Source organism: Lichenostomus cassidix, chromosome 1 (genome assembly GCF_008360975.1).
Source record: "Lichenostomus cassidix isolate B80296 chromosome 1, HeHo_3.0, whole genome shotgun sequence".
In the NCBI taxonomy this organism is placed as follows: Eukaryota; Metazoa; Chordata; class Aves; order Passeriformes; family Meliphagidae; genus Lichenostomus; species Lichenostomus cassidix.
In genome coordinates this window covers 107744867-107770677 of record NC_139479.1, presented here as the reverse complement: position 1 = coordinate 107770677, position 25811 = coordinate 107744867, and the positions used below count along the sequence as shown (strand labels likewise).

General features: G+C 35.8%; 1 protein-coding gene across 2 annotated transcripts in view; it reads left to right on the top strand.

Annotated features, from left to right (window-relative positions):
• The window catches only part of GBE1 (1,4-alpha-glucan branching enzyme 1), a 132674-nt gene that overhangs the window by 42930 nt on the left and 63933 nt on the right, over positions 1-25811 (top strand). For both annotated transcript variants that reach the window (XM_085075148.1, XM_085075156.1), the window contains exons 4-7: positions 11570-11695; positions 13389-13524; positions 15583-15673; positions 16697-16906. In XM_085075148.1, coding sequence (XP_084931274.1) covers positions 11570-11695; positions 13389-13524; positions 15583-15673; positions 16697-16906 — 563 coding nt within the window. The remainder of the gene's footprint in view (positions 1-11569; positions 11696-13388; positions 13525-15582; positions 15674-16696; positions 16907-25811) is intronic.

Here is a 25811-nt window from a genome sequence, read left to right as displayed (position 1 = left end):
AAGACTGAATAGCACAAACACTAAATTTTCTTTAGTGAGCTGAAGAGGATATATTAAAATAGTAGTGATTGTTCAACTTCTTAGAAATTATAATTGATATGTGATTTCTGAAATTATTGCCAGAACAATAATTTTTTAGATTAATAAACTCATCTGACACTTTAGGTAGCAATGTGCTGGGTAGGTCCATGAATCTATATATGCAACTAAATATCACTTGTATATTCATGAAATATAGTTCATATGTTTTTCCTGGAAAGAACATCTTAGAAAGTCACAGAAACTTTTTAAAAAATCTGCATTCTGTTATTTGCTAAGTCTGTATTCTTTTCTCCTTCACATGTCTGTGTGTGTATGTGTATATTCTATGTATTTAAATGGTGGCGTTTATAGTTTTTTGAGGGAGTAGCTTGTAGTGTAATGAGGTGATTAGATTTGATATCTTGTGCACTTGTTAACACTATATTTTTCTGCTGGTATTCTACTCTTTCATGTTTGAGTGGTTTCAGTGACTGCTGAACAGGAGTTAAAGGTGCCAAGTCCAATACAAAATCAGGGCAAGCACAAGCAACATGATTTTGTCATCAGTTTGTGCAAAACGCTTTCAAAGTTCACTACTATTGGTTTGAATAGTTACCCAGTCCAAATATATTACCCTTTTTAATATTCAAGTGTGCAAAGGGGGAGCTACACTGAGTCAGAACATTAACAGTTTATTAATCATGATTAAAAATATCTGAAAGTACATTTGTATTCATGAGGTGCTGGATAGAGGAAAGCTAGTTGTGAAGAATACAGTTTTTACTACTGTGAAAACTACTGTATCCCGTAGTAGATCTGAATGCTCTGTGTTTAACTGTAAACCTTGAAAGGGAATCAAATACAGTGAGCAGGTAGGTTAATCTGTGTCAGGGAACCACAGCTAGTAAAATTCATCAAGTGTAATTATTGTCACTGATGAAATAGATGGTGTTGCAGCTGACCCCACTGATCAGGAGGTGCAGCAGTGTAGTACCAGACTGGTGTGGAGTTTGGGTCTCACACACTTCAAGCAGTCTGCAGTCAAAAATGGGAAGGTGTTTTTAATGAGAATGTGAAAATCCAGGGAAGCTTTTAACTGGTAGGCTGGTAGCTAGGACTGTAGGGACAGAAGTGTTCAAGATGTGGTGGGCTTTCAGTGTTACAAGATGTAAATAGAAACACAGGATACCTTGTTGGAAGGGACCTCAAGGATCCTCTGGTCCAACCACTCTTGGCAAAAGCATGGTTTAGTAACAATGGCCCAGCAATCTGTCTTGCTGGATCTCAAGTGTCCAACATTGGGGATATCATCCAGCGCTTCCAACATCCAGCACTTCCCTGGGATATTGTTCTCATTATGAGGTAGGTTGTGTGTAGTCAGATGGCTTTTTCAAGGGGAATTTTGGGCTCCCTGAGCAGAGATACTAAACTAGATTTCCATGAAAATCTTCCTGAAGAAATGTTCACCATTTCCTTACATGGACAAATAGTAAAACTTCTAATTATTCTGGTTTTTGCCTTAGTTTAGGGGGAAAGGGAACATCCTTGTTCAGTCTGTTAAGTTGTGTATCACTTAAATTCGTGTATTTAATGGTGTGTAGGATGCAAAAAAAACCCCAACAATTCAAAAAACAATTACCAGGTCTGCCAAGTTGACCAGTGAATGAAACAAGTGTTTTGCTGTGTGCAAGACGAAGCAGACATGGCATTCCTGGGATTTTGAACTTTATTGAACAGGACTGAAGTCAGGTGCCATATACATTTCTAGATATCAGTCGTGCTGAAGAGAAGAGGAACATAAATTCTGTGGCAGTACCCTTCATGTTTCACCATGTGATTGTGAGCTATGACCCTTCAAGTTATGGTAGACTTCTTCGTGTTACAGATGAGGTTTCCAGCAGGAAGAGTTATCTCGTTGGGAGTTAATTGTTCTCTTGATGTTGCCTGTTTGGATTTAGTAAACCATGTGCAACTACTTGTGGGCTCACAGGGGAGGTTGTAGCACCAGTGAACCATTGTAAGGCACTGGACTGTTCTTTAAAGCCTTGTTGCAGACTGAGTTCAGCACATCAGAATATTCTGGCTCGGTTGTTTTGGCAGGCTGAGTTCTCCGGTGACTTGAAGATTGCACAGTTCTCTGGTAGGAGGTTTTGCTATTTAAAAACACTTTCCTTTTACTTTTATCCTTACAGAAGACTAATTGTTTCAATAACTATTGGGGGTACTTTTAAGCAAAACCTAGAGGTTTTTTTTTGTGGTTGTTGAGTAGTTTTGGTGTTTTTGTTGGGTTTTTTTGAGGTAAAGAGGGATACAAATGCTTTACAGTTGAGGATAAGTAATACTTAATGCTTGGGTGCCCCTATTACATCCTTTATCACCTTTTTTCCTACTTGACATGGCTTGAAACAACTCTAATGAGTTACACTAACTGTATGTGTATTGTATGTGTCACGTGCTTTATTATTAGGGTTGCTTTTCAAGCCATGCTCTTGTACCCCAAGCCTCTTAACTAAGAAACTAGCAAAATACATGTAGGAATGCTTTTATATTATGCTTACAAATTTTTTTAGTCTTTGATCTTCATCACTTTGTTATAGACACTTGATTCTGGTTCAGTCATGGGCGGATTGCAATATTTTTTAGACTGTGTGTTTTAAGAGATTCCAACTTTGATTTAATTTTATTTTTAAAAAGGGTTTTCAAAATCAGGATGCTAGACTGGAAGAAAAGTTGGAATGCTTTCCCTCAACACAGATGTGTGTTTTCCATTTGTGAAAATAAACTGGCTGTCCCTCATACTTAATAATACTGCCTCATAACTGTAGGTTGCAGCTATGAATCCGTGTACTTCAATGATTAGGTGAAGTATTTTCTATACACTTGACTGTTAAAATCAATTGGGAATGTTTCTGTGTGATGTTGCTTTCATTTTTAACTCTCTTATGGCTTCCTGGATTTTGGCAGTTTGATTTTCCTGTGGTATTTTTGTCTGCGTAGATATTTTATAATACTAGGCAACTGGCCCCATCTTTTGAATTATTTTTTTATTCAAATAGGTAATACAGTGTTTTCTGTGCTTTTTGTTAGTACTAATTTATCTTGGTTTTCTAAGAGAAGCATAGAAATTGAAAAAGGAGAAAAGTTTCCCTTTTTAACCTGATCTAGTAAACTGGTTAAATATGATCAGAATTTCTTCAATGCAATTGAAATACTTAAATCACAAATGGAGCTGCATCTCCCTCTTTTGGAAAATTGAGGCATGACTGCATGACTTGACTTAGAAGATAGTCTTTTGCCTCTTTCATATCTTGATTGTATTTTATTTTTAATTTATTTTCTTTCCCTGAGGGAGAAGGGAAGGGGAAAGAAGGGGGAATTGTGAACAAATATTTATTATCTGTAATAAGTTTAGATTGTAATAGCTGATGTCATGATATATTTACTGAAAAATAATTTGCAGAGCAAATAAACCTCTCTCCAATGATTTCTGAATGGCACAGATTTGTCTGCAGAACTTTGTTAAACATGTAAGCCACCTAAAAATATTATTATGTCTGATAACTTAGAAATATTTTTTTCAGTATTTGATTTAAATGCTTGCCCCTTTGCAGATTTCTTTTCCAGAAAACTCTTAGGAAGAAAAAAGAGCAAAACAGACAGCTTTGTATCAGCTGACTTAGTGTTGACAGTAATCATAAATTGATAAGGAAAATAAAGCTGGGGGAAGGAATAATGTGACTAGTGTCTATTACTTTTTCTTTCCAGTGTAACCAATTTGCAATTTAGGGAGGAGAACAGCCTGGCAGAAACAACATGCTGTCCATTCTTTCCAAAACTTCATTTCAAGGTTTCTACTGAATTCACTGTTAGGAAATAACTTCAGTGACAAGCACCTTGACAGATGCACTCGATTTCGTGGTTATTTGGAGCAGTAGGAATGGAGTATGGTGAAGTTTTTCAGGGGAAGTTCAGTTCTGGAAAGATCTCCCATCTTCCATGCTTCTTGCCCTTCCAGTTTGGATGAAGGGACTATTTGAGAAAATGCTCCTGACTATGGGAAGCTGAAGTGTTGAACAGCTTCTGATTTCTTTTCTTCCTTGCTGCCTCTCCTGAGCTTTGTTTACAGGGCTGTGCAACAGCAAGAAGAGTGAGGCACTAATGGAGAAACTGTGTTTGCTTCTTCATTTCTTGCCTTCTGTTTCTGAGGCTATTAAAGAGAAAAAAATTTTTTCTGGTCTCTGAAATCTGTAAGGTAAAGCGAGACAATTACAGAATAATGCTCTTTACTGTGCTCTTTGATCCCAAATTTTTATTAGGTGTTTGTATTTTTATCTAAAGCTTCTTTAACGCGATCTGTCAGACAAGAAACTCTAGATTCCACTCTTGGGCTCTGCAGGAGGTTGGATGGTGTTATCAGAAAATGTTATTCTGTGGTCCCATGTATTAAGAACCAAACATACCAAAATGCTGCCTCGGGACTCCAGTGCTTCTCTCACAAACCAGTGCTGACCCGTGGAAAGAGAGGAGGAGTAGTTGCTCTCTGGTTTTCTCTGTGTTTGTGAGGTGGTGATGTGATTTTATTTGCTGTTGTAAATGGGCTCAATTTACACTGCCCACTGGCAAACGATCGTCAGAACTGTGTGCTCCATCCTGGGTGCTAAAAGTAAAAATATAAACTTTAATTTAAACTTATGATGTACATTATACTAAAAATTCTGGATGTTCAACCAATTGCCTTCCATCTCCAAGCACTTTCAGAGTAACTGAGGGAGGGAAATACTTTGGTAGATTTCTGATAAATTTCATGTAGTAGGAAAATCTGGTTATGATATTGCAGCATCTCATATAAACTTCCTAGGGAGTCTTCAAGAGCTTATCCTGCCCATGTTTTATATTTTGGGTTGAACTTGCTTTTAAATCAGATGCATATTCTTGAGATGAGATGGTGTTTTCACCTGTATTCCTGTGGCTTTTATATTTGGATAATTTTGTGTCAGAAATGAATAGTTCTAAAGCTAATGAAATACTGTAGATTGTAAAATACTGAAATAATAGCTTATTGCCCTTATATAACAAGTTACTGACATTTCCATGTTTATATTAAAGCTAGTCCACTCTCTCATTTTATTAGCTATTGTTGATTTGATGGCCAATTTAATTTCATCGTTGTATTAAAAGCCACATATACCAAGAATCATTCTAAGTGCTTTCAAGCTATTAAAGTAATGAAATAATAATACAGTGTTTCAGAGCAATTTATTGGCTTGCATATATTCATCAGTTATTTAGTTATTCTTTCCTCATTTTCCTTTCCCCAACTCGAGTATAAATGATAAACCACTATATAACAAATTTCTCAAACAGCAGAAATATGTCTACATTCTTTATATATATTTATATTTTTTAAGAAGTTGAGAAGATTATAGCTTTAAAGCAAAATAAATATCTGAAAAATAAGGAATGACAGCATGGCTTTTTATTTCTAATGTTTGACCCTGTCTCCCAATTAGTGGAAAGAGAGGCAAACACCTTATAGAAGCATATCATAATTAAATGAAAAGCTCATGTATAGATTTGAAGTCTGCTTTAGATGCAGGAACTGAAAGTTAAAGGAGTGGTTGCTGAGCAGAGAAGTTGTCTGATCTTGTGCAACTGTCCCTTGAATTATTCTCTCCCACTGTTCTGAAGATCCATGTATGTGTTCACTGCAAGTTGGGGTAGCCAAATGGAGCTGATGTGAAGAGAAGATGAAGGTAGGCAAGCACAAAGAAAAAGGGATATTCATAAATATATGAATTTTAAATGTGGTAGTTGGTGGCCTGTTACTGCACAGTTTCATCTGTCACAACAATAGCACAGCCACATTAAGCTCCATTTCTACACGTGGGTTTACGTTTTATTCAAATTTGTGACAAAGCTTTTAAATTTGTTGTGCACCTTTCATGCTTTTTATCATTATAGATCATGTAAGAAAAAAGATGTGGGGTCTGTTCATAGAAAGCCAGCAGATTTCAGTGAGTCACAGAAGGTTGAAAATTACCTGAAAGTAAGCACAGATTTTTCCTTTAAATGCCCCAAGACATCCAGAAAGAGTTGGCAGCTGTACTGTAGGTGATATGAAAGGCCTGTGTTATTTTGGAAAGGCAGAATAATGGGATACCCAAGAGTCTGAAATGCCTGAAAAACCAAGGCCTCTCAATCTCACTTGTCCTGCATTGGCAGCATCATTACATTAAATGAGACCTATTTCAGCTTCTGAATTGCTCTTATGTGTTATTGCCTTTTCTTTATGATACTGGACTGACCTCACAGTGATGGTTTCCTCTTAACTGTAATAAACTGCTTCTGAGAGTTTTAAACATCATCAAAGAGACTCATAACCCCTATATTTAGTGTTATCCTGCAGCTTACTCCCCATTTCATGAATTTCCTATCCTCTAGTGGACAGACATGGAACACCTTGTCACTTTGATACTAATGTTCTTGTGAGATTTAGGTCCTGCTTTGTCTTCCAGCAGCCCAGCATTTGGAAAATTGGGATGCACTTTTGCACACCAGTTTTTACATACCTTCAAAAGGCAGACTTTGTTGGTTATGTTGTTTCTGACTACAGCCATACATTTGTTTGTCTTAGATCTAAAAGTACTTCAGCATTGGTCACTGCAGTATCTTTGATGTAAAACTCAGGTTTAAGTTCATGTTTTTTCTATATTGGGTGTACTCATTTGTGAAATCCCCTGCACTAATTACAGTGGTTTGGGATGCTAAACTTCCAAGATACTGAACACTTCAGACAGAAACTTTTAAAATGCAGCCAACATCCCTATAATGGAAAATGAATACAAAACATAAAATTTTTAACCTTTGCATACAAAAGATGTACAGCATAGGGTAAGGTCTTCACTTCTGTTGTTTTGCAATTGTACTTATATAAATTGTGTGTCTGTGCCATGTCCATTATTAGAGCAAATTGACTTTTTAATGTCAGGTTTTGAAGGACGTTTTCATTCTGTCTTTCTGACACTTCTTTGTGTGAGAGCATTTATTCACATGTATTTATATCTCACTTGGAAGCCAGAATCATGTGGCATTCAAAGGTCTCATCAAGGATTTTGAATGTTTACCACTAGGGGAGAAGGGAAAAAAACCCTAAACTATTTAGGTGAGCTGCTTGTAAAGCTGATGTAGGCAAATTCAGCATGACTTACTTTTAATTTTCTACATTCTTGTGTTAGAAGTTTCCAATGGGACTGCTATCTTGGAGACTGTGGAAGTAGGGAAGGAAACGTCTTTTTGATAGAAATCTGAACAGGCTTGCTGTTGGAAGAGACTTTTCTCTCTGCACACACATGCAAAAAACCAGGATGTTGTCCATGTGTTACACAGTTTGATAATATATTACTTTACCTCGTGTTTCAGACAAAGAGGTGGTTAATGTAGATGGTGGCAAGTTCTTTTCATCTGTTATTTTGTCTTTGTTTCTTTCTGTCTGAATTTGAGCAGTGTAAGTGTAACTCTTTTGACATACAGGTTTCTTCTTAACCAATTTTCGGCTGTTTTTTTACAAACTGGGGAGGGTGTATTAATTTGTATTGGAAACTTAGATTTTGGGTTTTTTCCCCTGCACTTGTCCTCTTGTTGGAGTGTTTCTTTGTAATAATAGGATCAAAAATACAGGGACTATTTTTACCTAGGGTTTTCTTTAGTTAAAGTTTAAATAAGAGAAAAACAGGTTACTTGGGATGAGAGGCTAAGCTTTTGTCAGTTTGCTTGGTTCATTTGACATGTGTTTCATGCTATAGTTTTATGCATTTTAAAAGCTTTATTTAATGGGAACTCTAGTTTTTATATCAAATGGTGGGATGTGCCTCCTCATATACATTGAGGAATGATCAGAGACATGCCTCTTGAAAATGAAGTAGGTAAATCCCAAGGCCAGTTCGAAGAAGCCTATTTTAATGTACATTATCATTTTATGTATGTTCTTTAGAGAACCTGTGGTTAATTAAAAAATGTAGAGTCAGCTATAAAGTGTTGATAAACTAAGTGGTAGCTAACAAGCTACAACTTTTATGAATTTGTTTTCCCTCATTTCAAACTAATTTTGGGGAAAAGTACAGTATCTGTTAAACAGATTTATAGGTAGTGTGTCAAAAGGGCTGTGTAATGACTACATTCAGTATTCTGTATGCATGTAAAATCTGTAACAGCACATTCAGAGTATACACAGCAGCTCATTTTTATATCTGGACACTGCAGAGAAAGAACCACAAATCATAATTTGGGGTGAGTGGAGCGAGAGTTTTTACCTGTCTTTGTTTTACGTGTGCTTTGTATTTTTGTTCCCTTTATTACAACTTTTACTTATATGTAATTGTTTCAAGAAATAGCAAAGCAAATACAGGAATAAAAGCTGTCAGAATGTTTGCATTAGAGTTATTTATCAGTCTTGGACTGGATTGCGGTTTGTTTTTTGGTGTCATTCAGCTTTTCCCAGTTTCTTTGCTCATGATTTAGCTAAACATGATGATATGAGAGTTCTGCCTCAAGGAACTTGAGAAAACATTACTTGGAGTCTTTCTATTTCTAACTTTATTAATAAACTTTATACAATATTAGGAGAGAGGAATAAGCTGATTGAGTACAGAGCTTGCTAATTAAGCCTGGGAATGACTCTGTAAATTCTGTATTCACATAAAGCTAAGAAAAGTATTAAAGAAGCATAGGAACCAAGATCTGAAGTTGTCATGGTTCACTTCATAGAGCCATAAAGACACTCACTGTGTTGATTGTGGTTCTACAAACTGGAGAAGGAAAGGATTCAGCTTTACCAGCTCTAGTGTTGTAATAATCATTTTTATTGATTCTCTGCTTTCTCTGTGCACAGCCCATGATAATCAAAAATTACAGCAACACATGAGCAAACTTGAGGTGTCTGCTGTTGGGGTGAGCTTAATCTATAAACATGGCTGGATATATTTGAAAAACATTTCTTAAGACCACCTACACAGTAAAGAAAGCAACAAATAAATTTTGATTGCTTGTTTAAAATAAGTGCTCCTTCACTTGTTTAGAGATTTTCTGATATTTGCATGGCTGAATTTCATGACTTCTATTGTTAGATAAATGTATCCTTTTCTTTTGAGCATGGGAGTTTTCTTTTATCTTTGCATAATAGAAGTAAGCAAAGTTTTAAAATAAATGAACCCAAACATTTAAATTGTGAGCCTTAAAACAGAGCAGACTCTAAAGTTTAAGACTGTTCAAGTGTGTAAACCAAACCCTTAGAGTGGTAGATTTATATGTTTATGGCTCTATGTTACTATCATAATATATGACGAATAAATGTATATATTTGATTCTTGGACATTTTAGTTGTAGCTGTTAAAACTGTCTGTGAATGTTGGTAGAAACTTGTACAACTTCCCATGAGTCTCTCAGTTCCTGAAAAGTGTCACCATTAAATTTGACTTTGTAGGTGTTTTGAATAAAGGCAAAACTAGTACTTGAACAAACTGACTTCTGAATAAGTGATAAATCAAATGCACTGGTGTCTCACAAATGAGGGAAAATATGGTCAATTTAAGTGACTAAAGAACAGCAGAAGTTCTTTTACATTGTCAGAAGGATGGTATGCAGGGCTCTGGTTAATTAATGTGCAGTGGAACTGTAGAAGTGTAAGTTGAAAAAGTGAAATAACTTGTTGGTTATTTAAATAGTTTTCTAATATCTTTTTTTTCTCCTAACTTTTTCATTGCTTAATGGTTTAAATTAAAGACAGTGTGTGACTGGATTAATATATCATAATAAAGAAATTTACTTTTTCCCCCTCCAGTATCATCTTTGGATTAAACCAGTATTACAACTAATTAATGTTCTGAATGTAGATTAATTACTTCATATTTCTTAAATGTGCCCACCCTTCATAAGCCTGTCTAGTATGAATTACACTAAAATATTAGAAAAAAGGAATGTCAACGTGAGTAGGTTATTATATTCAGTAATCATCTTATTTCTGTGATGGTTAAATTGAGACTAAATAATAAAAGAAGCATCATCAGGAGTGTGATATGAGAAAGAGGAGATAAGTTTTATTATTTTAAGAGTAATTTGAAAATTGTCAATGCTATCAGCAAGGAGGATCTTCACAATGTTGGTATAATTTGCGGAAATACTCTTTGGGTCAGCTTTGCTACCACAGTTAACAGAAGAAACTTTCCATGCAAGTGTAAAGTGTTTGCAATAACTTTCTTGGCTTTTTCTCATGAGGTGGTTGGTATCAATTACTCCTTGTTATAAAACCTGTTTTGAATTGTTAGTTATAGTACTATATACTGAGGCACAGCAATCATACTTCCTTGCCTTACTCTGTCAGCTTCCATTAACCTTCTGCATATAGGTATTTTCCTCTTTGTTGGTCTAGATGACCTTTAAAAGGTCCATTTCAGCTAAACTAATCCACTGTTCTGTGATCCTGTCTTCTTTCATAGTTGGGTTAAGGATGCAGATAATCTATCAAAACAGTAAAGATAGTTGCCAGAGGTGAAAAAGCAATTCTTTGATCATTTCTTCTTCCAGGCTGCCTGTTAGGAATTGAGAGCAAAGACAAGTGACTTTTTTTTAACAACAAAAAAAAAAAAAAAGAGAGAAAAAAGCTCAACCCTCTTCCCTTTTCATTTGAGGTTTCTTATAATTCCATAGTTTTTCCTTACCAAAAAAAAAAAACCAAAAAAAAAAACCCCAACAAACCTGTAAAGCAACTATCAAACTAAAAAGTCCCAGTCATCAATTTCTTAAAAAAAAAAAAGCAGAATTAAGATTTCCATGCCTTTACTTGCTTGTACATTTCTAGGTTTTAAATTTGCAAACCATCTCTGTTACTGTTTCAATGGCAGCCAAGATACCAAGCAAAACCAGAGTGGAGCTGTTCCTTGGATGCTGAAGGGAGGGGAGGTGGGATGGAGGTGGGAGAAGGTGAGATAAGTGGAACTTTTTCCTTGTCTTGACTGAAAAGCCCTCCTGTGCTTCTTGTGGTATCTGTGGTTCCGGTCTATATGACATTGTTAGGGATTCACAGAGCATGGAAAGTAAGATGGAATTAAGATATTAAAATTGCCTTACTAGGTTGTTTGTTTGCCAAGTTAAACAAATCACAGTTCTCATCCTAATGGCATTATACTGCATGTCTATTTAAATTTATAAGAACATGCAAAGGAAATAGCAATGACAGGGGAAATTAGGGAACCTAAGAGTAATCCATTTGGGAAGGCTTCTTCTCCCATTACTTATGTAAAGCTTATATATAACCTCACCTTTCAGCTCTGGCTCATGAACATCACTCCTGTCTGACATGTCTGCTTTACTGTCCTTTTGCAAATCATCTCTGCAAGCAGGGTCATTCTTCCTTCTCTTGACTTGCATTGTGTGTTCGTGTGTTCTTTAAATCAAATTTCTGTGTAGCCCACTATTTCATTCCCTGCTATGGCTTGCATAGAAGGCATTCTCTGACTTATAAGTGACTGTGTGCATATGTTGTGTTATTTTATAGGTGGTGATTCGTGCTCAGAACGGCGCCCTCCTCTATCGTATTTCACCCTGGGCGAGATATGTGGTCCGTGAGGAAGACAAAGTGAATTATGATTGGGTTCACTGGAATCCACCACAGTCATATATAGTAAGGCTTCAATATTGTTTTCAAGAGGTGGATCATGCTGTCTTTGTGTCCCAGTTTGGAAGAAAATAAAAGAGTTATTTCACAAAAAGGAGATAGTAAACTAGTTAAAGCAGCTACCTGAGAAGTGAAGGGCTTTTAGTCACGGCTTTGACAGAAATAAGTGACTGCAATGATGGATGTTTTGAAGCTCCTTTTTCAGTCTCCTGTAGAAGATGTAAAAAGTAGTTATTAATGTGGTATTTTTAACTTAGTTTCTTACCTGTTAGGTAAGAATGACAAGTATTCTGGGACAAGATGGTTGTTCTAGTAGGGAGGAGAGCAGGGAGTTATCAGTACTGGATTTAAGAATTGGTTATCTACAAGTGCAAAGTTCAGCACTCAACTTTAACTTAACATTGTATGAAGTCAGCAAAAAGCTTTCCAAAATAAGGTGCCCATGCTTCAGTCAAATCCTGTTTTCTTTGTATCAGGAAAATCCTGTTAGTGATTTTAAAGCCCTCTTTCTTCTCATGCACTGCTGTAAGGGAGAGAACTCTTTGCATGATGTATGAAAAATACCCTAGGAGAAAATCTGGAAACTTTAGACTAAGTGATGTTGTTTCATACTAAAATTTTTGATATTTTTACTGAAATATTGTATGCAGTGCTTTATACTAGAGGTGCTGTAACCTCTGTTTTGAGTTAAATTTTAGCATCCACCTCAAATTATGAAGCCACAGTTTGACAGAGAAAAGGTTACTGACATGGAAAATATTTTCTTTAAAAATAGATAACATAATACACAGTAACTCATATTAAAGTGTGTAGTCTTTATCAGTTTAGTGGCCTGTTTTATGGAGGATGCTGTGTGACACCTCAGTGCCCTGTAAGAAAAGAAATGGGTGTTTGGAAATGCACTGATTGTTGTGACCTGGAGTAAAATGGAGGACAGAACATTACATTTGGGTGCAGAGAAGACCTTAGTGAAAAAAAGACCTTTTTTTGAATAGGAGAGGTGCCCAGTGGAAATAAAACACAGCTAACAAGCCTCAAGCAGAAGTTTTGTTCTTCACATTGTTCCTTTAATTTGTATTTGCATGTGTGTATTCCACTAGTTTTTTTCTACCTTTTCATAAACAAATAGGATATTAACTTCAATGGCCTCTGTATTCTTCAAATATTTTCACCCATCTAGAAATGCTGTGTACTCATCTCCAAACTTGGGATTTTTTAATTACATTGTAATCCTAAGTACTTAGGATATAGGTGATTCTGTGCTGTGGAACTCTATTCTTTAGGAATAAAATGTTTCTAAAATTCAGTTTAGAGAAGGAAGAGCAATTTCACATACTTGCAAAAAGCAGGAGTGCTTAACAAATACAAATCTTACTATTGTTCTATTTTCAAATAAGCTTCATAGTGGTTCATAAGGATTTCAAGTGCAGTGGCTGCTATCAGTTTGAACACTGAAGTGTAATTTAAAAAGAGTGTAAGTGTTGAATCATGAATGTCCATTTTCTTGTTCATAAAGAATATTAATTTCATATAGGCATTTGCTTTAACAGTTTAAAATGGTCAATTGCTTCTGAAATGTTTCTGCTCTTAGAGGAAAAACAAAATAAACATTAAATTGTTTTTCATCTTCTGCAAATCATGTGATTTTGTCAACACTCCTAAGCTGTTCCTAATGACAACTCTGTTTTTTTCCTCATAGCATAAGAATCCATCCCCGAAGAGATTAAAAAGCTTAAGAATCTATGAATCTCATGTGGGAATTGCTTCCCCAGAAGGAAAAGTAGCTTCTTATAAAAACTTCACACACAATGTACTACCTAGAATAAAGGATCTTGGTAAGTAATAACAGAGATGCTTGCAGAGATAATTTTTATGTGCCTGTGCTCTTGTTAGAAAAGATAACTGTCAGGTACCTGAAGGTTTTTTTGCATTTTCCAATTACACATACTATGAAAGTAGATCCTTAGGTGAGCAAAAATTATGAACAAGTAAAATCTATGGAGAACAAAGACTGAAATTAGGGTATGTGAATCAAAATCCATTCTGGATTTTTAAGTAAAATATGATTCTTAAAATCTAGATAAGTATTGTAAGGCAATTTGCTTTTGGCATGGTTTGGAAAAGGATCTGTTTTTGTGACAGTCTCCAGAAAATACTTCATTCTTAATTGGCTCTACTAATGAAACACTTAATTCTAAGGAAAGACAAAAGAAATACCTTTTCTTTGTTTTGCCAGAATAAGCATGTTTATAACCATGTAGACTTGTTTTATCCCTGAGCAGTACCTCTGAAGTATCAGAGCAAGGAAACTTTAAATGTGAAAAATCTTCAGGAGAAGCACTTCTAGTATATTGGAGAGGATGTGCAAAACAGCTGGTACAGTCCTCTCAGGAAGCATAGCAAAACTCTTCTCCTCAATTTCGCTTTAATAATTTTATACCGTGATGTCTCTGCATTGTTTCTGTAATGGACAATGTTAGAAGTTACTGTGTTTCACTGCCTTGTGATGAAATATGGTTTTTTTACACTCATCTGTAAAATAATCATGACATCTGTAGCTGAAACCTCTGTTGATGGTGGCTGTGTTTGTGTTTGATTTATTGATTTTATTTATCAGAGTGCTTGAAGAAGACATTTTTTTGTAGTTTCACATGTTGAGTCAGTGTTCTGTGGCTTTTCCCTTTTGATAAAGTTGGGTTTGCAGGTGAGATGAGGGAGTTTGCAAACCTGGAAGCCCTTAACAGAAAGCAAATTTGGATTTTACGTTACATATCGGTGACTCCTTACTGCCAAGGAATTTCACTTGTCCCAGGAAGTTAATAGGATTTACAGAATTAAGCAAGCATTCTGTTTTGCCTACAAATTTTCCTTTGTGGGGAAATGTCATGAAAAGGCTGATACACCAAATAACAAAAGCAATATCAAACTTAGGTAGGCTATACAGAAATGATAACTGATGTTCCTTCTTGTTTACATTAAGTAAACACTGAGGGAATTCAGTATTTTTAAAATACGTTTTTAAGATCTGTTAGATTGAGTTTTGCAATGTCTTACTTCTTAGGACAAGCTTAAGGACATAGCTATATGAGAGCTAATGTATTACTTGTTTGTAGAAATATGTGCATGACAAATAGCAAAATAAATAGCAAGCAAATTGAATGAGATTAATTTGATGCAATGTTGCTGTTTATTTAGAAAAATGCTGTAAATAAAAATAAGTACAATGAACCTGAATTATAAACCAGCAATGAATCTGACAAATTGCTGAGCTCATGCCAACTGTCTGCTAATAATAGCTCTGGTTTTAAATGTCATGGCTATAAAAAACCCAGGAAGAATAAAAAGCCCCACAGCATCTTGTCAAAACAAAGGAATGAAGATTTTCTTCAAACTAATAGAGAAGTGGTGCTGATGTGAATCTCAACAGCCTGTATATAAAACCTGATTCTTTAGATTTCCCTTCCTTAAGAATGCACTGAACTATCTTAGGTGATATGACACAGCATGGGGGCTGCTTTGGTTCTTGGATGAACTTGGAATAAAAATACATCACTCTTTTTGGAAGACTCTTGTAGAGGGAGGATATAACTATTCAAGTTGGAAATAGTGGTTTTGATGGGATAAAAAAAGATTTCCTTTGTCATGAAAAATAAAGATTTCCTAGGTGAAATGAAGATTACACTTCTTTCTATCTACATCTGGGAGATTTGATATGTGTAGATCTCTTGACAAATTGAGTGTTTCATTTGTAATGGGGATCATGTCAACATAAACTATTAGGTAGAATTGCTTCTTGAAAGTTACTGAATCTTTAGTTGTTAACCATTAGAATGGAATCCTCTTTTAAGTACCCTTAAAGCGTGATCTGTTGGTGATATTTATTTTTGTTATAGGCTATAACTGTGTCCAGCTGATGGCTATTATGGAACATGCATACTACGCCAGTTTTGGTTATCAGGTCACAAGTTTCTTCGCAGCATCAAGGTGGGTTAAAGTGCTCCATCATCATCTCTGTTCTTTTCCTTTCCTTCCCAGCCATTGAAATCTCTATGCCTGCATGTGTGTGTTTGCAAGGAGATATATAATGGGAAGCAATGGCTTAAGTATTTGCTCTACCTTCTTAAATCTGAAATCAATTTGGCACAGTGATCAGGTACTCTGTGAAACACTTTGGATAGGATACAGACAAAAAGTTTATAAGTAACTTTAGCTGCCATGGCATATTCTGGGTAATCCACCTTCAGCAGTCTTTATGTGCATGGGTTTGGGGTTGTGGGATTCTTGGCTGTAAAAAACAGGATGTGTAGGGCTTTCTTTTATCACAAACAGAAATATACACTGTTGGTTCATAATGAACCTGATTAAAATCATGGCTCTGTGTTTTCTGTTGGAACATTTTCCCAGGCTTTTAACAGACTGTTCTTAGATTTGAAGCATAGGGTGAATGTAGATGAAAAATGAATTCAGGTAGTTGTTAAGAAAATTATGATGAACCTGGAAGTCTTGATTTTGATTTTTTTTTTTTTTTAATAACTGTTTTTCTTTTAATCTTAGAGCAGCTCAAGTGGCATCCTGGCTGATTTTAGATAGGAAGTTTTTAATTGGCGTAATTAGTTGAAAAAAGGTGTATTGTGCGTAGGAGACAAAAATGTTTATTTAAATATAAGTTGGAGAATGGTGTAATACCTAAACCAAAGAACTAAGCAGTAAAACAGCAGATGGTGTATTTATTTTGTGGACTTTGTGAATGTACATTTACTTTTATAATCATGGTGTTACTTTGCTCCAGCAATATTAATATATTCTTGTCCCCTATGAACTAAGGAAATGTTCAATATTAGATAACAGCTTTAAGTTGTATCTGTTACCTTTCATACTGAATTTATGCATTATTAAAAAGGGAAGAACATAACTGCATCTATTTCTGCAAATCATTGTGGGCATGATGTAATTTTTCTAATGAAAAAGGTCCTGACTGTAGCATTTCTAACCCGCTGCTTTTCACAGCCGGTACGGAACTCCAGACGACCTGAAGGAAATGATTGACGTCGCTCACTCAATGGGCATCACAGTCCTGCTGGATGTGGTGCACAGCCACGCCTCAAAGAACTCAGAAGATGGGCTCAACCAGTTTGATGGTACAGATTCCTGTTTCTTCCATTCTGGATACAGAGGCAACCACCAGCTCTGGGACAGCAGGCTCTTTGACTACGCAAAGTGAGTGTAAAATGCCACTTCAGCTGTGCTAGTGGTTATTGTTTCTTACCAATTCTGTCAAAACTACACTCTTTGCCAAATTGGTGAAGCCATTTGGATAGTTCAACAGGTGCAGTATGTGAGGTTAAATTCCTCTTCTTGCCTAAATGCTTAAAATGTAACAGGAAATTACAGTATTTCAATTTTGTTATTCTTCTCTCATCTGTGGCTACCTATACATGTGTTATACACCATGAGCATTGTATGTATTATATAATGGTGTGGTTATATTTATTTTTATTTTACAATATATTTATACATAAATATGTATTTAAATATCTGTTATATAGGATTATATAATTGTCTATTTCACACATTATAAAATAGATTCATATATAGATTTCATATTCATATGCTATAAATAGTATATTGCATATATATAATAGATAATGTTTGTATATAAAAATAAAATAGGAAAAGTTGATGAAAACTTGTAAGCTCTGTAAATTTATTGCCAAACTGGAAGCTTGTTGAAATGTAGGAAAAGTTTTCCCCCAGGACAACTAACTCCATTTCAAAGAGCTTCTGGAGGTCAATCAACAGTTAATACAGAGCAGGGGTCATTTTCAATAGACAGATCTAGAGACCCAGTTTGGGCAAGCTTAATTAACCAGTATAAATACAGTGTGTGTCAAAACACATATTAATACCAGATGATTATTAGCATTTAATAGTGTTTACTTTGTATTCTCTGAGGTATTGGGGGTGAGGAGATTGATCTTGTATGCTGAATGTTTCAGTGGTTTAAATGGAGAAACACACACAAGAAGCCTGCTTATTTCAGTCTCCTCATCACTTTCTTTCCTATTTGTTCATCCCTGAATCACCTTGATTCCCCTCTTCCTTGTCTTTGTTTCTCTAAACATTCCACAATAAGTTTTGTGTAACTCGACAATCTCCTTAAAGCATGTCTTAATAAATTCTTTACAGAATCGTTCACTTATTCCAGGAAAAATTCTCCTATTTTTCGCCCTTGAGATGCACAATAATCTTGTTTGACCTTCTTAGCAATTACAAAGTTCTGGTTTAACCCTTTGAAAGTTGCATTTGAATGATGCCTGTGGTGGCTAATCACAGAGCAAGTGTAGAACTGGTCTCTTGTTAACCTGTGAGTTGTTAGGTTTTGTGTGCTGCAGGATCAACTTCCTGTTTTTCCTCTTGCTTGCATTGAATTGCCATGAAGTGGATGGACATGCTTATATTGCACTATTACAAAATTCATGTTACACAGCATTGGCCAATTGTTTATTGGAGCTCACAGTTTCAAATAAACCAAGTGACTAGTGTGAGAACTGACAGTAGGATGAGCTGTTCTTTTTTTACTTGTTATTTGGAACAATTTAACAGAATATTTCAGGGGGACTTTTTGAATTGATTTAATTATTATAAGAAATATGTTTTAGTCCTTCCTGGTGAGCTTTAAATTCATATTCAAATAAACTGTATTTCAAATAATATCAAAGCTTTGCTATCAATATGATAGTATTTCACATTTTATTACATTTGATGCTTATGAGTAATCAACAAGTGTGTAAGTACCAATGTCTCTAGTGAGAAAACAGAATGCAGTTATGGACCTTTTTCTGTTCCAAGCTTAGGCAGGTTCTTCCTGCTGGGAAAAAAGCCTGATGCTGAGTGTTTGGGATGATTTATAAATAAGAGAAACGCCAAGTTCACACTGCTGTGGAATATTCTTCAGCTTCTATGGCATTGGAATAGGTGCCAGGCTGAATGTTGGAAGGGGGAAGTAGAAAGAGCTTTGAGGGGCAGAGATGAGATTAGGGAATAGCAAAGAGCGGAGAAACTGAAGCTCTGTGCTGGATGGCTGAAGGTCCCTCAAATGTCATTTCTCATCCCCTGCCCTCTCATGATAGCAACAACAAATTAGGGTTTTAAATGTTTGTGGAAACCCTTCCTTCCTCTTCGAGCTTAGGAAGCTGTGAGCTGTCTCTGGTCGTTAAGGGATTCTTTCATCCTAGTACCTGAGACAGGAAATATTCTGTATGTGTTTATAGTCAGATTTTAAGGCTGAAAAGATATAACCCTCATGTTTATTGGAAGTTTCACAAACGTGGTTTAAAAATGGTTTGGTTTTTTTTTTTTCCTCTGGTCTTTGTATGTGCAGGTGCCAAGCAGAATTGTGAAAGAATCAAACTGACATTTCATTGAAAATGCTGGATTTGGGTTTTTTCTCCCCTATTTAGTCTGTATTGGCATACTGCTGGTTTCCATACCAGTGGATGAGCAGCTCTAGTCTGGATGAGGGGAGTATAAAAATCTGTGAGAGAGACTCAAGCTGCTGGCAGATGTTGAAAGTTTGCTCGAAATAAATGACAGCAAACACAGTCTGTTGAATGGTCTACAGAAAAGCTTGCTTGCTGAGTGAAATTCCTTCAGCTAGCACAGCCATCTATCCTGTACAGAGCTTGTACTAAATCCCTGTCCTTCTGTAGTGGGGAGAACTGTTAAGTCTACAGGTACTTAAACATCAAATGCAAAAAATGTTCAATTCACTTTGGAATTGAGAGAAACTAATTCTCTGCCACAAAAGAGATTAGGGAACAATTGCTTTATCAGTTTAGTCTGTCTACATTTTCTTTGAAAGCCAAGATGTAAGTTTATCTCACAGCATTTGCAAGATTATTCAGTTGTCTGTGAAGGGGACTGTGAATACTTACTGTAACAGAATGTGGCAAAAGATCTATATCCATGCAAAAAAAAAAAAAAGGATTATATCCCTTGTGTATTTAAATACTATTTTTTAGTAAAATTCATGTAAGTAAAGAGTTGCTCTAAGAAAAGCAATAGTAAAACTGTTCAAAGGACAACCTGGATATTTTATCTTGCACCACAGTGCTACTTAAAAAGTTAAAGGCATATTTTGTATTTATTTTTTTAAATCCATATTTATACAAGTGTTTTATGAACAAGGACCTTTTCTGTAAATTGTGAGCAACAATATAAAATTAGGCTGTTCATGGTATTGTCACAAGAGAGTAAAACCCAAGTGTCATTGAAATGAGAATTTGCAGGTAAGATAACTGGCCAATAGAAGAATAATTTTTGCTTAACTTTTTTCAATAAAAGTATATAAACTGTTCTTTAAAAGTCAACTAAAAATATTGAGAAATAAACTTTTGCTTTAATAATTTTCATAGCTTTTGCACATTCTTATGAAGTTTTTCTAAAATCTAGATCCTGGGCATTTTTTTCCTCAAATTTCTTAATTTGGTGTCTCTTCCGCTTGTTCATCTCCATCTCCTCTGGCTATAGCTGTGTCCATCCCTTGTCTCCCTCAGTGACTGACCCAAAAATCATAATCACAAAGCTTCATGAGAATTGCACTTGATTTCAGTATTTTCTCTTGAAAAACAAATTTTATATGATATTTTTCCTGTTAAAAAGTGTGACTTTTCTAGCCCTGAATTCATGAAAGGGAAATGCTTTAGTGTTAAAGGGGTGCCAGAAGCTGTGCACCTGTACTCCAGTTGTCACTGTCCAGGTAATTTTGTAGTAAATTAATGACCTCTGTGTTCCTGTTTAAGGTAGCTTTCTTGAAATATATGTAAGCACCCTCCCATCTTAAGTAAGGATTCTACTTGTAATTAATTTTGCATGAGAGAAGTATAACAACTTTTTCTTCCTAAATTCATATTCAAAGGTTATTCAGCTGCCGGGTTCATTAGAAATGATGCTGTAGACTCTGGAGACCAGGTGGGATCACAACTAGAGTTGGTTGATTGTCTTTTAATCTAAATCCATTTCTCCGAATAGCAAATGCATCTAAAATACTAATCAGGCAAAACAATTTAAAAATAATTGAGAACGAGATATTACCTAGCAAAGATTTTCCCCACAGCACTACATAAATACAATGTTTAAATGATGTAGACTTATTGAGGTCAGAGAGTATTGTTTTGACTTTTCCTGTTTTTTCATTAGACTTTGTTAGTTTCTATTGTGTCTTAAACAAGTTAATAGGTATACTGATATAATTCTGTGAGCCTTTAGGAATGGTGGTAGAAGTAAAACTCAGAAATCATGTCTTAAGTTTTGTTTGGTTTGTTGTTCATTTGGAGTTTTTTGAGGTGGGTTAGTTTGGTTGGTTGGTTTGTAGTTTTTTTTTTTAATGTGATGACCCTCTTCACCTGATCACTTAGCCAAACTTTTAAGTTCTTTCACAGTCTGCGAGGTGAATTTGGTACAAAAGTCAAAGGTCGATTTACAATCTGTTTTCAATTTTAATATGTCCGTGTTCCTTGAATGCAGCAAGTGAGTTAGAAGGATTTGGGGCCAGCAGATGTCCCAGCATCTGCTTTGGGGATTTTTTGAGACCCTGTTTTCAAGGCTTTTTAGGGCTGGATGTTGTGACCATGTTTTGGGGGTTAAAAGTTGTAACTAAACCATGTAATGGGAGAAATCTCTTCTATTTAGTTTTTTCTTCCTCCTTCAGTATTATGAAGTTTCAAGTGACATCCATGCCAAATGTGCTTTGAAATGCTCCAGGTAGGGTTTAGTGTATATAAACACTTTGTCCTGGGAGCCACAGGTTTTACATCAGGGCAGCAGATGACTTGCTGGTCCCCTGCTGCCAGTCCAGATGTTCTCTCCAGCTCAGTCTTCTGAACTGCTGGTGGAACAGCTGATTATAGCTCAGTAATGTTTTTTTTCTTTTTTTAAATTCAGTTTTCCTGAAAATGGGTTATAAACTGCCATACCTCAGAAACTGCTTTTAACCTTGCTGTCAGTGCTGCAGAAACAGGGCAGCTGTCAGGTGCTGAGGTTTTTGTGTTTATTCTGCTGTAGGTGGCCTCTTCCCTAGCCTGCCCCTCCACAGTGGGGTGGGGTCACCTGAAGCTTTTCTCCCTTGTCCTGTGGTCCAGCCTCGGGCAGGATCTCGGGTGCTCTCTTGCATCTATAACATCCCCCTTTGTTTGGATGCTGAGACAGTGGCCTTTTCTGCCACCCAGTGTTTAAATCCTGCATAAACCTTGTGCTGTGTTTTCTGGGGAAAAAAAATTTCTGGTCCACTGTTCTTGACTTTGGAATCTGACTCTTTAAAGACATGTTTATCTTCTAACATCTTCAGCAGCCTTTGTTAAGATTGGTGTGTAGTTCTTCCTTAAACAGCTGTTCTTCACCCAAATAGTTTTTCTTTCTTCTGATTGCCTACTTTTCCGATCTTTGTCTCCCACTGATGTGATATTATTAATAGGTGGAATGAATTGGAATGCATCTTTCAGAGTTCAGTCCAGAATTTACTTTTTGTTTTGTTTTCCTTCCATTCAGTGATGAATAATATCACTTCTAAATCAGTGGAGGTAAAGATTTGTTGCCTTCTTTGGCAACCCTGCTGGCCAGGCAGGTGTCAGTCAGGTGGGAGAAAGGAGATTCCACTACTTTTAGCAGGTACTTGATGATATTGGGTTATCCACTGTATTGCACCTTTCCACATTCTTCCTTTTGAATCTTAGAGCTCCTAACAAACCTGTCTGTCTGTAACTTTACCTTTCTTACCTTGTATAGTTCTAACTTAAAGACTTTTTTCAGTTTTCTCTCAGCTAAGGAATTTTCTTAGAAGCTTAAGCTGTACAGGTTTTGGGACACAGTTTGGGACACAGGAAGAGGAGAGGGAAAAGCAAGGAGAGGGAGCTTGCACATAGTTAGTTAATCATATGCAGTTGACTTCCCAGAGTGTAAGAATTGAAATGTTCTCTCCTTCAGCTTCTGTGGATTTAGCAAGGTACAGGTGACATTCTCCCAGATGCATTTAGGCAGTAGTGAGGACATCCTATGCCATGCGATGCCATGCTGGTCACAAATGTTTTTTTCACTGGGGAGAATGTTTGGCCATAATTCCAGCTGGACTAAAGGTAATGCAATGAGAGTTGTCAATGAGAGAGATTCTCAGTCATGTGATGACTTTTTGGTATATTGTTGATTCTACGGTAATTACAATAGAACAGGGATGCAAGTTGTGTTTCATTATGTAAAACATAAAGCTGTGCTGGTTTTAATTCATTTCCTGTCAGTCTTCCTCCACTAAATTAGTTTAGGAAAGCTCTGTATTTAAAGATCTGCATAATATGCATTGGAATTTCATTTGGCTGGCGAAGATTATTTCTTAATGACTGTTTTAAGGAAGCCCTGCTTGTAGTATAATAGTGAGATTTTTATTCCTCCCCCCACCCCTCATAAATGTAATTGTTTTGATTGAAGATTGACTTTAAAAATCCTGATTGCCTATGTTCTTTAGCACTCTGCTTCTAATAGACTGGACTTTGATGGTGACAGTGACAATATAAAAATATTTCATGAAATTTAAACCTTAAAGTTTAAGACCTTCCATGGCTAAAAATCTTAGTTTCTTTTTGTTTTCTCCTTCTTTTAGTCATCATTATGAATTCTAGTAAGTAAACACTTTCAAGGATATGGACATTGCAGTTTATAAATTGTCTTTTTTGAAGGGAATGAGTACTGAAAGCTTTGACAGAAGAGATGATATATAGGAGCTTACTGCAATGTGATAAAAAAAATTAGAATAATAGTGCAAAAAAAAAAGTTGCAGCCATGAACATATGATTTATAGCATATGCAGTCCAGAGTTGCTGTATAATTGCTTTCTATTTTAATTTTTTAATATTTTTAATTAAACAAGCCTAATTATTTTACTGCACTATACTTAGATTGATATCGCAGAGTGGGAAGCTTTAAATCCATAGGTACTCTAAAACTCAGAGCTTCACATAAAAATCCATGTGGCTTTCTTTGAAGTGTCCAGTTTCTCAAATTAACCTCCAATGCAGCATTCACAGCTTTGTGTGAGGTTTCTAAAATGTAGCTGCACAAAAAGTGATATTGTGATAAAGCAAGCTACTGAGATGAGAAGAAAAGGCACACTGAAAAATTGCAGTCAATTGTTCTAATTTTTTCAGGTAGTACATTTTGGAATGTAGAGGTCACCACTTGTAGCAAATTAAATTCAATCATATCTTGAATAAATGCAGTGACACTTAGCTGAAATTGATTATGGTATTTCAATAAATATCTAAAGTTAGACAAGATTCAACACATTGCAGAGAATCACTGCATTAGTCTAAATGCATTAATGATATTGCATTTAATAATCCACACTTGAACTGACAACTTCCACAACATTCTTGATTGCTGTTGCAGATTAGATGAGCAGCGTCTGTTGTGAATAGAAGTTTGTGCTGGAGAAAAGGCTGATGGTTGTAAAAGTTTGAGAAGAATCCACAAATGAAATGGGGGATGCTGACTTTCTTCTACTAGGGTTTTATCCAGAGAAATTAAAGGTTGGAGGAAAAATTGGGCATGGTAGCACTCATGGCAGGGAAAGAAGATTGAAACATGAAGACAGCTGTTGGTTTTTTCCTTGATTCTGTGTGCCCGTGCTGTAAAATGCACAGATCCACTTGAAATCCATTTTTTGTAAGCTCATGAGACAGAACAGAAAATAACAAAGAGAACAAACCAGTTGACAACTATGTGTACAAAGTAGAAAACTGTCAAAATACTGTAACATTTCTGAAAGTCAGTAGCAGATGTATGGCCAGCAGATCAGAAATAATCTGCAAATAATTATGTCAATCTGATGTATTACTTCCAGTCTTGAAAGGGATGCCATGCTTTCTTGAGGATGCCATAAAGATGAAAGTTCTGTCTCTGAAAGGCGGTTGAAAGTGGAGGTGGAGATCAGTGCATACAACAGAGCTGGTCAGCCCAAAGCTTCAGGGAGTGGCTGTCTGTCCAAAGAAATTGCTTCCTAACTGTAGCCACTGACTGAGCCTCAGCTTGGATGAGACTGTATTGGGGATAGTAAGCTAAAATTTAGGGAGTTTTTATAAGGACTCACACAGCTGTGTATGAAGTTTTATGTAGGGGTTATTTAAATGTGAAAATGACTTTGAAACTGATGGTGTTATTGAGAGAAATTTTATTAGAGTTCATGCTAGAGAAATACCAAGAGATTCTTTGTGAAATTGTGAAGGTAAAAGCAAATGGTTCTACTGTTGCCATGATAATAGTAATGGATGGACAGGCAGCAGCTTTTGGTTTTGTTCTGGCTGATGTAGTTACAGGACAAGTTGGAAGAACTGAGATAGTTCTTGGTTCTAGATCATGGCAAATGTGCCTTAATAAATAAGGAAGATACTGTATTAAAAGCTTTATCCCTGGAAACAAAGCAAATTGTTCTAAGCCAGGTCAGAAAAAAGAGTGGTTTGTGGTTTTGGTTTTGCTTATTTTTTTTTTTTAACATACTTAATTTGCTTGGTTATTTTCCCCATGCATTTGCTTTGGGCAGTTCCTTGTAAAAAAGGGTATCTTTATGGAATACTTTTTAGTTAGCTATGAGAACTGCAATCAAACATCTGTTTGTCCTGGTTCATCCCTGTCTCTCCTCTTTGATAAGGGGTATAACTATTTCTATTTATTGATATTCAAATTCCTTGTAATCCGTTGAAAATTGGTATAATGCTATTTGGAAAAAAAAAGAAATTCATTGCCCTAGTTATTACTTAATAGTTTAGATAGTTGACACAAGTTTTTCTACTACAGTTAACTTAGTGAGTTTATTTCAGGGAGAGGGAACAAGTGTACAAGTAATATGTTGTAGACCTTATTCCTCTTGATTTATTTAGTCTTACTGCACGATAATTAAGTCCTGTCAAGTGTAGTTTTAAGGATAGATACATGTGAACAAATAAACAAGAATGAAAAATCACATCCATAGTCACTACTATGTGCTCTAGTAATTTTTTTCTGTGGGAGATGACTTACTTTGTTCAAATAAAGAGCTGAGAATGAAGTTCTATGAAGAACTATTAACTAAAAGTATGGATTT